General features: G+C 38.3%; 1 protein-coding gene across 5 annotated transcripts in view; it reads left to right on the top strand.

Moving 5' to 3' along the window:
* bend5 (BEN domain containing 5) overlaps positions 1–16,660 on the top strand; it is a 408,562-nt gene that overhangs the window by 134,415 nt on the left and 257,487 nt on the right. For all 5 annotated transcript variants that reach the window (XM_048211503.1, XM_048211504.1, XM_048211501.1 and 2 more), the window contains one exon: positions 16,523–16,617. In XM_048211503.1, coding sequence (XP_048067460.1) covers positions 16,523–16,617 — 95 coding nt within the window. The remainder of the gene's footprint in view (positions 1–16,522; positions 16,618–16,660) is intronic.

Raw genomic sequence — 16,660 nt, 5'->3', positions numbered from 1 at the left:
CTCCTGACGCTGTTCTTTTTTCTCCTGTATTGTGCATGTTATTTAGAGCGGTCTGAAGTGAACGGAAGTGAGTAACAATGTTGTGCCGTTATTTACCTCCTCCGCAACCACATCTCACTCTCTCACTTTCCATCAGTCTATCCACCCCACGATGCCTCAGCCTCTAGAGGGTCAGAGGCAATAACACAGGCCCACTTCAATTTTCTCGTTTCAGCTGCCGTTGATGGACCAACAGCAGCAGGACAGAAGGCTAAATCTATCATCCTCCGCTACAGAACGGTGGAGGTCAAAAGCCACCGTCCGTATGATTGTAGGAAATCCCTCCGTTCACGCAAACAAATGCTGGATTTATGCACTTTTATTTATTTGTCCTTTTCTCCTTAAAATCTGCATATTCATTTGGACGGTAAAAAGATGAGAGAATACCTGCTGATAGTAACAGTGTGAACTGTCCCAGAGAGTGGTATTCATAGCCTCTGTCTCACCTCCAACACATAAACAATCTCTCTCTCACACACACACATTCTGCTGTAATATTTATTTCTCTCTGACTCATTCTCCGGCCGGTGGGGGATTTTGGCATCATGTCAGCTCTGACCAGGGGGCTGTATTGTAATTATAGTAGATTGAGAAAAAAAACTGAATAACATATTGACTCTCACAAGCCTGTGGTAATTTTGTGTGTGTGTGTATGTGTGTCTGCAGAAAACCTCAGTTATAGTGGCAGACTTGAGGGGGAATGAGAAAAGAAAAAAAAACAAGAAAAAGAACGCTTGACCTTATCATCTTGTAAAAGACCAACACACACTGAAGCCAGCGCTACATTTGCACCCCAAGCTGCCCATCTGCCACCCCCGTCATATGATTGGCTGCTGGCCCAGAGGAGGTGGGCACTTAAACACCCTATGGTATCAAAATATGAGTTTTGTGGCTTTTAGTGCATTCATATCTGCTAAAATTAACTTTTACGATAAAATTATCATCCTTCTCTTCAAGGAAAACAGATCGAAAGTACTGATGATTCATGTTGTGCTTCAGATTTTTGTCCAATTAATGTAATTACCTTGACAAACTATACATCATTAAAAAGATCTAAGACTCGAGCTTCAATTTTTAATCTTTATTTTACTCTCAACATCGTATAGTGACCGTTATTTGTTAATACGCGTCGGGAGTTATGAATATGAGAAACGGAGTCGTTACCTTTTCATTGAAATATGAGCGTCAGCTTCAGCCATTGAGAAAAAACTCCTGTTAGATCGTCATGAAAAAACTCGACAAAATAACATCCCTCTGGGCTTTTAGCTTAAAAGCATGCACATTTGGAGAAATATTGATGGATTCTCGTACGTTTATGTCAATTTTCTATACAGAGGAGTAATATTTATTCATTTTTTTACCCAAAACACGCTGTTGTCATTATATGAGCGCTGTATACACTGACTACTGTGTTTTCAACTCATACCTGCAGCCGGAGGGCGCTCTGTGCACACTTAGTCCACAAATAACACATGAACAAGAGGCAATCATGTGACATACACTGAACTAACAGAGGCTACCAGACATCGCTATAATCATTGATATAAACATACAGAACGTCACTTAATACACGATTGCGACGATATGTGGTTTATCTGTGTTCTTCACGCCATGTCAGGTATTCATAATAGTAGATTATATTTATAATGCAATGCTAATCGAGATAGCTTTTCTCATTGTGCAGAATAGCATTAAATTATATATTTTCTGTCAGATTTTTGATCCGAAGCCACACCACGTTACAGAAGGTTTATTTAAAACAACCGACTAGAAAGTTTGGAGCAAAAACATGGTTTTAATCTTATAAATTGTCGTGTTTTGTTGGTGTGCTAAGCTAACATGCTAACGAGCCCAGAGATGCACCTGTTCTGAGCTAATGTAAATAAATCTTTTTGAATAGTAAAGCTCACTTTTTTTTCTCTCTTTTTTTTCCAAGAAGGGCATTAGATACAGTTTGAAAGAAGGTGAAGTGAGAAGTTTGGTGAATGAAATGAGGGATTAAATCATCTTGAATAGAACATCGGGAATTATAATAGAGACAAAAGAAAAGAATAATTAGAGCCATAAGCAGGCTGGAGAGGTGTGAATGTGTTCAGGGGAGACTGAAACTGAATGGGACAGTTAGCACCACAAACACAATACAGACAATACACTTGAATAGATGACAATAAACATCAGTTAACATTTTAGGGTCCTTTCTAAATAAAGTCTCATGACATGGTCTTGAAAAACATGTAATAAAACTCAGAATTTTAAACTTATCATCTTCATATTTGAAATATAACATGGTCAGACATGTGGCTTTAGCTGCAGTGCATTTCTAGATTGCCACAAGGCCAACTTCACTTTTATTTTCATAAATATATTTCATAAAAATAAATTTCTAATAACTTTTCAAAAAACTGCAAAGTGTCTGCTTTCAAATGAGACCTTACTTGTGCTTTTAGTGCAAAGGGTTCATGAACTGTATCTGTTTTAGTTTGGGTATGTCATTTCTTGGAATTTTCCAAAAACGGGGGTGCTGGCTAACAGGTTAAATCTAACAGTAAATTTGAGCTAATTTAAACAAAGAAGCTTCTCTTGCGTCGGCGCACCAGTGCAGGTTTACAGGTTAAATCCTTTCTAGAATAAATAGTTGCATCCAAAATATACTATATAGTAGGAAAGAGTAGCATGTCCGACGAGATTCTGAAGTGCGCATCCAATGGATGAGGCCACGGGAGAAGATTTGTGAATGGCAGTGACGCTAAAGAGACTGTTAGGTCACATGACAATGACAACATAGTGAATGTTGTATGTTTGAATTACATTCATTCTATATAGAACGTACAGTCGGTAACTAATTATTCAAAAGAAGTATCCAATCAGAGGATAAGCGATTTTTGACACAGCCAATGTCTCTGTCATGCTACCCTCCAGCAAGTAATGAATCATGTGCTATGTTCAGAATAGCATAACACCATACTACTCTTATTATTGCTGCAATATATAGTATTTATATTATGCACAGTATACTAATTTTCTGTATGTTTAGAATACCAAGATAGAGCACACTTCACAGAATACTGTATCCCACAATGCAATTCACTCAACTTGACCTTCCTTTTCCTGTATAAAGCTTACAGTGTCACAATTTAAATTGTAGGCAGGATACAGTGTATACTGCTTAGTATCAGATAAATAGTAAGGTGATGTACATTTCTGAACATAGTTATTATATTTTACATTCAAGGGGAATAGTCTTTCTTTAGGTCCCTTCCAAACTTCAGCAGGAAGCATGTTATGAACTTCAGCAGGAAGCATGTTATGAAGTTCAATATTTAAAGAACGATTCCAAGTCTGTGGGTCAGGTCAGGAATGGTTTCTGCGATTCACCCGCAGGTCAACTGAGGTTTCCTGTTTGTTAGAACATCAGACATCAACTCTTGTCAGTCCCCCCCCCCCATCTCTCTCCCTCTCTTTCAGGTTTTTTCCCCTCTACTTCCATCTCTCTTTCTGTCTGTGCAGTGCTGCCCCAATGGGCTGCTCCACTGACAGAGAGTGGACGCAGTGAGAGAGAAGCTAAAAATAACTTCAAAAAGCAGTTAGCTTTGACATCCGAGCCCAAGTGTGTATTTTTCGTAAAATGTGTGTGTTTGTACAGAGCCTTTTGTGATGGTGTTCTCACTCCGATCTAAATTTGCTCATTGTGCTGCTGGCATGTTGGTAATCACGCCCGTCTCGTCCTGTGGCGTAAAAATAGACGAGCAAACACAAATAAATTCAAAAAAAATCTAACAAGGCGCCAGCACAAGAACATTACACCTCCATGGAAAGTTGCGTTTTTTTCATTGGAATTCATTTGAATTTGATGAGCCATGAAATATGAATGGAAAACATGAACATATCTGATTAACCTGGGGTAGACCACATGCCTGAGCGATGGCAGAAAGGCGAGAGATCATGGGGCGAGGTCACAGTAAAGGCCTCTCCATGGCTTTCAGATGGAGAAATTGCCCTTTTATGCTGATCTTCAACAAGCACTTAAGGTTTAACCCAAATCTTCATATTAACCATCATAAGACAAACCACACAAATGGTCTCAGATGTGCAGGAAAAGCCTGCCAACAACTATTTCTCTCTCCCAGCTCTTCTAAAGTCTCAGGTCACTCCCACAGGCTCACTACAGTCGATTGGATGGCAATTTGAATAAAATTTGCATATCATTACAGCATGTGACACATGTCTGTTTGGAGAAAACTGTTGGAACCGTAGCCCAATTTACAATGCTGGAAATAATTTACCTGATGAATTTTGTACGTCTCGAATGAATTGAATCAATATTGTGAGATTAACTGCAGTTCAAACATTTGCAGTCAGTAAGATTTTTTTAATGTTTTTGAAAGAAGTCTCTTATGCTCACCAAGGCTTTTAAAGGGGTAATTGATTATGATTTCACTTTTTTAAACTTTAGTTAGTGTGTAATGTTGCTGTCCGAGCATAAACAACATCTGCAAAGTTACGACGCTCAAAGTTCAGTGCAAAGAGAGATATTTTCTTTTACAGAAATTGCTTTTTAAGGACTACAACAAACTAGAAAAAGGCTTCTTCCCGGGTTGGCGCCATCACAAACCCCAAAATTTACATAAACCCTACCCCAGGAGCGTGCAACAAAAGGGGTGAGGCCATGTTGGGCTGCTCTAGAGAAGAGGAAGAGTTGTTGTTGTAGAGTGTTGTTAACATGCCATCATTTTACGCTGGACTGCTTCACAAACGAGGGTCAATTCAACGCAGGAGTTTCTCCATCAGTGTCTGACTCCGGTTTGAACAATGTGAGGCTGAACACCGTTACTGACAGTCGTCATTTTGGCTGTGTGAGATTCTCCAGCTTTGTTGTTGTTGAGCAACCAAAGCGTGTGCTGTTAAAGCCCCGCCCTCTTCTAGAAAGTGGGTCGGGAGCAGCAGCTCATTTGCATTTAAAGGGACACACAAAAACGGCATTGTTTTTGTTCACATCCAAATAGGGGCAAATTTGACAAGCTATGATAAATGATATGTGGGGTATTTTAGGCTGAAACTTCACAGACACATTCTGGGGACACCAGAGACTTATATTACATTTTGTGAAAAGGGGCATAATAGGACCCCTTTAAAAATCAAGAAGTAAAAACAACAATATTTTGAAATATTTTTACACTGTTTTCTATTTAAATTAAATTTAAAATGTAATTTATTCCTGTGATGGCAAAGCTAAATTTTTAGCAGCCATAACTTCAGGGTCACACCATCCTTCAGAAATCATTCTAATATGCTCAAGAAACATTTCTTATTATTAGCAATGTTGAAAACAGTCCTGCTTAATTTTTTGCATGTAAAAACAAACATATAGCCTGAGTATGAACAAATGAATCTCATGATCTGATACTTTGAATGAATCACTAACTTGAATCAGTCTAACTTGAATATCTTACAGAATATCTGGAGCCAATAATGGGTAGCTGTCCTTGTTGGAAGAGTAAACAGGACTTTGGTTATGTCACTGTTTATATTGTTTATTATTTATTGTTTGTTTTTATTGTAAGCATATTAATCTTTAAACTCTTCATTCTCCTTGCCTTTTCACTATAAGGCCGTGTAAATATATCATTGAGAATATTTAAACAGGGTGCCCTCTGAGATCCCCCCAATTAGAGAGGTCTGGAACAATAATGCTAGCGCTTAATTGCATTAACATAATGCCTCCTAACGATCATTACACTCACCAAAATAGTTGTGATAATAAAGCCATTACTATTTTGAGAGCACAATTAGCCTACGGTGCCACCCTTTGTGATGTTATAATTACGACATTTAGACGTGCACGCATTCCGTTCCTCATCCTGTTGGGAGGAGAGGACGGGAGGCGGAACGGTTGTCATAGACCGCGGCAATTTACGTCCTCGTCTGAGACAGACTTGTCACCTGCATTCCGCCGTACTACCCGGCAGCGTCGCGAGCTGATTGGTTGCATAGATAGACGGCGTTCTCCAAATCTGTCAGAGGTGAAAGAAATGGCTTAAGATAATAGAGTTAGATGGATGGATAGATAGATAGATAGATAGATAGATAGATAGATAGATAGATAGAAGGGAAAAGGAAGACATGGAGAGAGTGCTGGTGAGATATAGGAAAGGATAGAAATGGAGAAAGAGATTGGTTTTCATGCCTGGTAGTCAGCAGCTCTGTAAATCTCCGAGGACTGAAGAGGGGGAGCAGAAGGTTGATAGTCATCCATCACTTTTGACAATTCCACCTCTCTGTCGCCACTTACTTGACGGAAGACCCCGAGTGAATGAGAGAGAGAGCAACAGAGAGTATTTTTATAGAGGAGGAGTTTTTTTAGATGGCAACACTGTTCCATTTTGTTTATGTATTTGTCTGATCCTGAGTGAGAGATAGTGGCACTACAGATCAGTTTTGTGGTTTGGTGCAGGGCTGAGTAGCCTGACATCAGTAATATGTACAGTATGTACATATGTGTTATTTATTGACCTGTATTGATTTAATTTCTTTCTGGTAGCTGCATTTTCAAAGTAACTTTCATCCCATTGATGAAAAGATGACCATGGCTGTCAAGCATTATTTACTTAAATTTCAGTCTGTTCAAGTGTTCTGAAGTCATAAAAGTCATTTGAACTTCTTCTGTGAAGCTTTTAAGTTTTAGTTTTTTGTTTTTTAGCCCTTTCAACAATCCCTTTAAAGCTGCAGTCCATTAGTTTTGCGTCTTTGTCGCCATCTCTGTTTGAAATCTGCAATTGCAGTTATTTGCGGAATTATCATCTTTACGTGGGTTGTGCATCAGCACGGCTCCTCAGAGTGGAAAAATCTAATGTTTTGAGATAAATGTGTGGCTGTCAGTCACCGCACCGGTGAATACTGTACAGGTACTTCGGAAACACACACTCTAAAAAATGCTGGGTTAAAAACAACCCAAGTTGGGTTGAAAATGGACAAACCCAGCAACTGGGTTGTTTTAACTCAGCGGTAGGGTTAAATGTTTGCCCAACCTGCTGGGTAGTTTTATTTAACTCAACTATTGTTTAAAAATTACTGTATTGCTTAATTAAAATTAACCCAAAGTATGTTGGAAATGAACATTTATTAATGTTCAATGAATAATTATTAAACAATAAACATTTAGTAAATTGCTTATTAATACATTTATATTAATAAACTATTAAACTATTAAATTTATATTCATAAAATATTAAAGCTTATTAATAAACATTCACCTTTTGTCTATTATTGTTGCCTCTAATTGCATCTGGTTTTTAATTTCCCAACTATTTTGGGTTCATTTTAAGCTAGCCATATAGCAATTTTTAAACAATAGTTGGTTTAAATAAAACTACCCAGCAGGTTGGGCAAACATTTAACCCAACCGCCGGGTTTGTCCATTTTCAACCCAACTTGGGTTGTTTTTAACCCAGCATTTTTTAGAGTGCAGATTTTAGCCTTGGAAGTATGACCAAATATGAATTTTCACCGGAAAATGTCATCTGAACAAGTAACATATCTGCCACTTTTCTTCTGAACAACTGAGGAAAAAAAAGCATTACAATAAGTCGCATACAGTCTAATCTCTGACATTAATTTGTCAAACCATACACTCCGCCATCAAAATGATAAGTTTAATAATTCCAGCTACTGTAAGAAAAGTCTATAAATGTCCATCACCTGCAGGATCCTCACATGCCAAATATCCTACTAGCTGGGACTCCTCCTTTATGTAAATAGACGTGACGTAATGACGCAAAGACGAACAGCAGCATGCTCCCCATTTCCTGTGGAAACCTACCAGTACCACCCAAATTAGAACACATTATTACAAGCTTACAGTTGTGAATTGGGCTAAGGTAAGAAGAAAGGCTGGTTAAGTACTTGCTCAAAAATTGATTTTGGATCATTTTTAACCAAAAAAGTTACAGACTGCAGCTTTAAGTCATATCAGATTGTCATGATCCATGAGACATCAAAATTAGCTAATGCGATAAGGCTAGAAAGGATTTAAAAAACAAAAACAAATCATATACTCTCTGAGAGTTCGGTGTATTAAAATGCATTGTGACTTCATTTCATTATGGGAAATGTAAGTTGATGTAGACACACCAAGAACATTGATTTATTGCATGCACGTATACAAAGGTCTTTCCCTCATAGCTGCGCACAGAGCCATCAGTAGGTTAATGGAATGCTTTTAAAGCTCTCCGAGCATCATTGTGTGAGTGACTGTGACCTTTTGCATTGTGTCGCCTGTGTTTTGCTGGACCGTCAGTCAAAGGCGATGGAGAGACCTAATTAAACATGTTAGAATCACATGTTGCTGACACACAATGGAGTAGTAGATTGCGATTGCCTTTTCACTGAATATGGTAAAAGCGCCCACTTCCTGGTTTTCCAGTGGAATTAAATAATCCTGCACAAAAGGCTCTGAATGCCTGAACCAAACAAAAGGTCTACATGTCTGCTGCTTCAGAAATGCCTGCCGGAGTTTTCTGTTATCTGATATCACAGTTATTGAATACAACCCTTTTTAAGAAGGAAATTAAAAGCTGACATTAAATTGCAGCTCGACATGCTCGCAGTTTGTGAGTCTGTGAAATTTCTCCTCTTTCCTTTTCTTTAGAATGTGTTTGTGTTAAATCAGATTTTAATTTTTCACAGCAGAGCTTTAAGGACAGACATATGCCTTGTCAGCAGTGGTGGAAAGACTACTAAAAAAGGTACTTAAGTAAAAGTATTGCTACTTAAGAAATGATTTACTTAAGAGTAACTACTCAAGAGTAAATAAGAAGTTTGCTTAAAAAATTACTCAATACGTTACAAAGGTGATGTTAGCAATATGTTAGCAATATGGAGCGCTAAACACGCTCTCGTGTAATTTTTCTGTTTCATTCATACCAGAAGCCAGAGGGCGCCCTTGCGCAGAAAGTCCGCAAGTGAGATTCATAGAAGTATTAAAGGTCCCGTTCTTCGTGATCCCATGTTTCAAACTTTAGTTAGTGTGTAATGTTGTTGTTAGAGTATAAATAAAATCTGCGGCCAGTTTGGACTACATCCCTCTATTTCCTTCTTTAATGACGTGACTAAAACAGTTTTTTGACTAACCTCCGCCCACAGGAATACACAAGAGTTGCGTTTGTAGAGTGTGTTTGTCGCCATGTCGTCGAAACGCTGTTATTTTCATCCCGCAGTCCAATCACCGGGTCTGATTCCGGCTCAAATTGATAGGGTAAAATTAAAGACATGTTTACAATAACACTGAGCGCGTGCATCTCCACGTTATGGTAAGAGGCGTGACCTTTCCGGGCAAGGTTCGCTAAACTGCTGTCGAATCACAACACAGGAACCGCTGGCACAATCAGAACTCGTTACGTATTTCTGAAGGAGGGACTTCATAGAACAAGGAAGTCATCAGCCCGTTTTTATGACAGTGGAAACAGCGGTATACAGATAAGTAAATTATGTGAAAAATACTGTTTTTTTACACGCGAAACATGAACACATGTTATATTGCACACTATAAACACAATCAAAGCTTCAAAAAACCACGAAAAACGGGACCCTTAAACTTATGACGTTCCAGTAAATCCCTTCTATGGACATCAGATATTGCTACAGCTGAATAACATGCAGGTAGAGACGTTTTGACTGATGAAACATGAAGACAATATTTTCATTTATTCAACTCAAATACAAGTAAAAGTACCACAATTTAATTATACTTAAGAAAGCAGATTAAACTAAATAAGAGTGTCACATGTAGACAGTAGAAATGTCACCTTTAGTAATCAAAACTGTTACTTGGTAAGTTGTACCTTTTACCTTTATCTTTTAAGCACATCTTAATGTTTATTATGGAATTTCGGATGTACAGATTTTTAAAAATATTATACAGTTAAAACATGATGTAATTTACACGTTTTGTATGTGGCTCAGTGTACTCAATATTTAACCCCTGTCAGAGTGACACATATGTACTTTTATATGCCCCACTGCATGCTGCATTATTCTGTGTCATTAAGCTAATATCTACATTGAACTTTCTTAGTAAGAACATGACTTACAGAGGGCAAAGTACATTATTTATGTCTCCTTCCATTTAGACAAGTCTCTTAAATATTTCAGCAATGTTTTCCCCAGAGCAGGAATCTGCAGATCGATCAGTATCAAAAGACACCATTTGCCCCCAAACACTGTTTGACATCCAGCTATTTCTGGTCAGGAGCACTGGGTAGGTCAGTGCTTGTTGGCAGCCTTTTTCCTCGTTCACTTTTCTTTTGGGTTATTTTTCTCTGTCTCTTAACAGAGTGTAAATCATTAGTTCACCTGTGCAGCTCAGAGCGGCTTGTTGTTGAGATGTAGGAGAACTTTGCCTCTGGAGCAGGTGTGTGTGTGACTCATAGAAATAAGAGGATTTTTGTTTAATCCCAGAATCAGATTTTAATGAGATCTTTACTAAAGCTATGCAGCCAATAACTATAGCTGATAACATGTATTATATGGTTGTTATTGTGCTATGGTATCACAAAAGTGCAGTATTATTGTAATTATTAATTGCAGTGTCTGTAAGGCAGCATAGTATGTATTCATCTAACTTTTCTTTCTTCTTCTACATGTGGTGGTACATCAGCCATTACCCAGTATGATGTTCATGTCACATGTTCTGTCATAAGTCATTCTAATATGCTGATTTGGTGCTCAAGAAACATTTCTTATTATTAAAGGTCCTGTTCTTCGTGATCCCATGTTTCAAACTTTAGTTAGTGTGTAATGTTGTTGTTAGAGTATAAATAAAATCTGTAAAATTTTAAAGCTCAAAGTTCAATGCCAAGCGAGATATTTTATTTAACAGAAGTCGCCTACATCGAACGACCAGTTTGGACTACATCCCTCTACTTCCTTCTTTAATGACGTCACTAAAACAGTTTTTTGACTAACCTCCGCCCACAGGAATACACAAGAGTTGCGTTTGTAGAGTGTGTTTGTCGCCATGTCGTCGAAACGCTGTTATTTTCATCCCGCAGTCCAATCACCGGGTCTGATTCCGGCTCAAATTGATAGGGTAAAATTAAAGACATGTTTACAATAACACTGAGCGCGTGCATCTCCACGTTATGGTAAGAGGCGTGACCTTTCCGGGCAAGGTTCGCTTAGCTGCTGTCGAATCACAACACAGGAACCGCTGGCACAATCAGAACTCGTTACGTATTTCTGAAGGAGGGACTTCATAGAACAAGGAAGTCATCAGCCCGTTTTTGTGACAGTGGAAACAGCGGTATACAGATAAGTAAATTATGTGAAAAATACTGTGTTTTTTTACACGCGAAACATGAACACATGTTATATTGCACACTATAAACACAATCAAAGCTTCAAAAAACCACGAAAAACGGGACCTTTAATATTAATTTTTAAAACAGATGTGCTGCTTATTATTTTTGTGGAAACCGTGATGCATTTTTCCCCAGGATTCTTTGAATAGAAAGTTCAAAACAGCAGTGTAAATGTTTTGTAACACTGTAAAAGTGTTTTACAAAAAGTCACTTTCGAATAATTAAATGCATCCTTGCTAAATAAAAGTATTTTGTTGTTAGAAAACAACATTTATCTGTTGATGAGATGGTTTCTTCCTGTCTTAGTGAGAGAAATTTGCTAGAATAACCTCCAGAGTGGACCAAAAGTAAGTCAAAAGTAAGGCTCTAGGGAGCACTGAAAGAACCTGACATGCCTGATGGAAGTGACATCTCAGGCAGGCTGGATGGTAATGTGTTCCTGTCTCTCAATCGGTAATTAAATTTACCGTTCTCGCAGTTCCTCCATGCCCAGCTCTGCACTGAGCTGTGCTGCTTTGGGAACCATCTCCAAATTACTCCTCAGTGTAGATACATTGGCTTAACTAGCGCTAGGGAGCCCACCAGTGACTCACAGTATGTATGTGTGCATTTTCTCTCTCTCTTTCTTACATAAAGCTCTTAATGAGCCTGAGATGAGATGTGTGTCCAATTTAACCCACACCCCTCCCTTCTTCTGAGTAACTCCCCTGTTGACTGTGATGACGCCGTAGGAAATAATGACAGAAAGAGGGAAGCTTTCCATGGTACTGTGAATATAAGTAGTGAAAAGGTACGAATGATACAAATCAATTCTGACAATGTCAACTAGTCAACTAAAAGGATTCACCTTTAAACTTTACAGCAGAACTCAGCTTTGTTCTGCTGGACAGCTTTTCTGACATCTGACTGCCCTCTTTGCATGAGCCTCATGGGGGGGGGGACCCTCAATGTTATTTCATTTAATGTTAGACAGTGTATGTTTGGTGCGGTTGAAATTTGGTGTGACGCTTATTATACGGCTTTCTGGAATATTTGATTTTGGTTGGTCAATCGTGGCATTCGACAGTTCAACATATGTTTGTATAATAACTGCTAAAATATTGTTCTTGGCATCATACCGGTACTTTCATGTCTCTCATTTCACTCTACAGTCTCTCATTTTATATTCCAAGGAAATTGCTGCCAAGCTTCACGTACTGGCTGTAGTAAAATGGTAATAAGTAAAACTTATTAATATTAATTTTAATATATATGGTGAGCATTAAACCTTTTCTGGAGAGTCCAGTTAAAGCAAGACAATGGAAACATTGCTTAAAAGAACAAAAGCAACTTTGAATTTTGCTAGGCCAATTGTTTTTGAATGTTGTAATGGTTTTTCATAGCAGAATCTTTAAGATAATCTACAAGACAATAATTTTGGCACTATTTCATGTATGTGTATTTATTTATTTATTTGCTAAATTGTTTGATTCTGGCTTGCAAAATATCCCAATCCTCTCCCACTTGTTTTCCATTCCCGTTTAAAATTTGATATGCCTATTTATTTTGTTAGCTGCTTTTAGCATTGTTTTTTTCCCTGCTGTCATATGACCAAATCAGAACAGACCTGCAGCCCATTTTTGGGTCATGACCTACCAGTTGAGAACCACTGGGCTGGAGAGAGAACTGACCCTACTGTGTCCCACCCTCAAGTCAGACAAACTCCAGCAATACATTCCAGTCTAGACCTAGAAACCACCTGCCAAAGCAGACAATCTGAATTTTGTGGTGGAAAAAAAGAAGAAGAAAGAGTGGCGTGATGTAAAGGTAGTGGAATGAGGATGTATTTGCCTGTGGGAAAAAAAAGACTGAAAGTAGGCTGGCAACAGATGTGTAGGGCAGTAAAAGTGTAATTGAAATGCCAGCAGCAATGGTCTTATCTACCCGTTCCAGCAGCTACCTCGCGTCTGAACATCAGTTAAATGTCATTTTAGCCCTGGCTGATTCAGGCCGACCACAATCCCCCATCTTCTGTGACTGCAGCCACTGATGGGAGGGGAACAGCGGGATGGATGGATGGGGGGGTTGGTGGAGAAAGCGGGCACTGAGAAAAAGAGAGAATGGTTGTAATTGGATTTCGTTTGCACACTGTTGACTTCCATCACCTGGGCTTAATTGGGAATTTGATATGGTTTATCACAAGGAGTCATTTACAGTTTGGACATATCATTATTAGCATTGTCTGTACTATTTATACACTTCATATTTCATAAACTTCATTCTCTCATTATTTGTTAGAAGAATCCACCTGCCCTCAAATTGCCCCAGTTAAGCTGCAGTGACCCAGGTCTAGACTCATATCAAATGGGTAAAACAGGGGATGTGACAATGGAGCACTGCTAACTGTAGGTAATGGGCCTTAAACCAGGCTGTACCCCAATTTGTATGCTTCTGCTACATTGAAGAAGTAATGTATGTCTGTGTAAAAATATGTACTACTACCAGTGGGGGGAAACCTGAGACTTTTTCTTCTTTTTTTTGAGTTGAGGTTGTGCTAATTATAGAATCATGGCTTAAGCAAATTGTTATTGGTCAAAATTGTGCTTTAATTGTTATTGTTGATGGTATGGTTTATTTTGTTCATAACTTCAACTACATTAGCATGATCTAAAATAAATATTATTACTTAATTTGTGCATTTAAAAAAATTTGTGTCTCCCATTCCCATTCATTTTTGGTGCCTAAAGGCATTGAAGCTGTCACAAACTCTTCCTCTCATAGTTCAAGGGGTGATGGGTAATATTAGCCAAAATACCCATTGAAAATATTATATAGTCACCTTTTGGAATACCTACCTCTATATCTGTATGCAGTATGGATAGTATACAAGCTGGAATGCAGCTCGAGTACAGTTCGAATGTTGACCACCAAACCCTGCGTCTCTTCACCTCTACCCAGCCTGACCTTCACTTCCTGCACTGTTGTGTTTCTTTTTAAACTACAGTTGCAGACAGTGTTTTGTGATTTGTGCTATTCCATATGTTGGAGGAAATGAAGAGAAACTCACATCCTTCTACAGTTTTGTCTCTATTGTCTTGCGTGTGTTATAAGTTCACACAATCTTCACATTACATAGTCAGCGAGATCCTGCAAGATTCTTTTAACACGTTTGGTGTCTTGTACAGCACTTCCCATTTGCGCTGCTAATTTTGAAACTCACTGTGAGGTTTTGTGAAGAGTAGCCCGATTGAGCATTTCAGATCTTTGCTGAAAAGAAGAACTGTTAGTTTTAATGGTTCATAAAGTTTTTATTTTGTTTGTATATTGTGAATATTATTGATTACAAATCACCACAAATTGTTCCATCTGCCTATGATGACACAACAATTTATCAGAAACTGCAAAATACTCTGTGTCATCAAAGTTAAAATTCAATGTTTTACAACACGGCATACTACAGTATTTGTAGACATTTTAATGTGCTATAAATGTCAGACTGCTGCTATGTTTACTACTAAATTGTAACTACCATCACTGTGACTTCTCAGGGGCATTTTTGATTCAGCAGAATGGACTGGATCAAAGCCCATCACTGGAGAATGACCATTTGGACTTACCAAAAAGTTTATGGCATAGAATGTATTTGTTTGAGATCATTTGCAATGGCAACTCAGTAAGACTCTATTTCATGCTTTTTTTATTTATGTATTAATTTTAACATGTATTTGTTGTTTCTTTATAATGTTCTTATCAATTTCTGCTTTAACTGTCCCTAAATGTCACATGAAAAAACTAAACTCAATTTCTATTACTCCTTTTAAAGGTCAAAGACTTTATATATATATATATATATATATATATAGAAAGATGGTGCACTTGTATTATTATGAATGGGAGAAAGTGCAACGCACAATGTGACAGAATAAGTCCCGCCTTCTAAATAAGAGCCAATCGCCGATCGGTAAAGTCATCGCATCGGTTCCTAAAGATACAGTCATACGTGCACTTCCTATAGAGACGCGCACGCTTAGGACTGCACATGTGCATTAGCTTGATCCAGCCTGAAAAATGTTGTTTTTTGTCATGATTCGAGAGTTTAGAAACACAATTTATGAGACAGTTGTTGTCAGATTTCATTGGTGATTTCAAATATGAAATTTAATTGAAAGCTTGGCAAACAGCTTTGGAGAATTTGATGTTTCCCCATTCAAAGATATAGGAGCTGCACTTGCATGCCCGAGAGGTGTTTAAAAGATGGCCGCTGAGTGAAATGACTTGTCTTAAAGGGACTTTGTAAAGGTGCAGTAGGTGATCTGGGAAATGCTAGCATTAGCCTGCTAGCATTGAAAGCATACACACCATCCCACCCTCCCTGCAAATCGTCGTCCAAAGCCACGCCTCCTCCAAAACACATGAACGCGCACACGCGGCTGCTCTCGGCAAAGCGCCACAAGAGACTACCTCATGTCTCAAAGCACATAACATTACAATAATAATGAACGTAAACAACTTAGAGATCTTGTACCTGACTGCTGCAGATTCATTTCGGAGTTGATACTGTTTACTTGGATACGCATAAGTCCGAGTCTGACTGAAGAGCTCCAGTTAGAACGTCACAGGTTTCCATCTCTTAATTACGGTAGTTATGGTGTGAACACAGCATAAGCTTGTTGTTTTGATTGGGCAGGAACTGTAAAAGGTGGCTGCTGTTTGTTTGTGGTGCTCCGTGACTGAGGTCTGTCTGTTTAAACTGCATAGCATGAAACGCGCTGATGACTTATGATGTCTGCGTGAACAGGGTGACATACGTTGACAGGCAGGTAGGACATTGTATCACTGAATATAATGAGTGGGTGACATTTTATGGTCCTACACCTTCCACAGCCGATATGTATTTATAAAAATACATTTAGACCGTTTAACATAGTGATTGTTATCAGGATATGAGGAGACTTTCAACTAGTATAACAAAAAATGTTTCTGTAAAGAATCACCTATTGCACCTTATTTTTAGTCTCTTTCAGGTCATTTTGTAGTGCACATTTATAGTTTAAGGTTTGTTTGCAAACTCTCGCTAATGTACGTTTTCATACATAATAAAATAACTTTGGTTCCATCTCACAAAAAATGTCTGTTTCTTGTTGTTTCAGAGGGTGATTTTCAACATTGTGAACTTCAGCAAGACTAAGAGCCTGTACAGAGATGGGATGTCCCCCGTGGTGAAGTCGACCAGCCGGCCTAAATGGTATTCATACCCTCTGCAAATATCACATCTCCACCTACACACT

The sequence above is a fragment of the Megalobrama amblycephala genome, linkage group LG12 (assembly GCF_018812025.1).
Source record: "Megalobrama amblycephala isolate DHTTF-2021 linkage group LG12, ASM1881202v1, whole genome shotgun sequence".
In the NCBI taxonomy this organism is placed as follows: domain Eukaryota; kingdom Metazoa; phylum Chordata; class Actinopteri; order Cypriniformes; family Xenocyprididae; genus Megalobrama; species Megalobrama amblycephala.
This window is presented reverse-complemented; position numbering and strand designations above follow the sequence as displayed.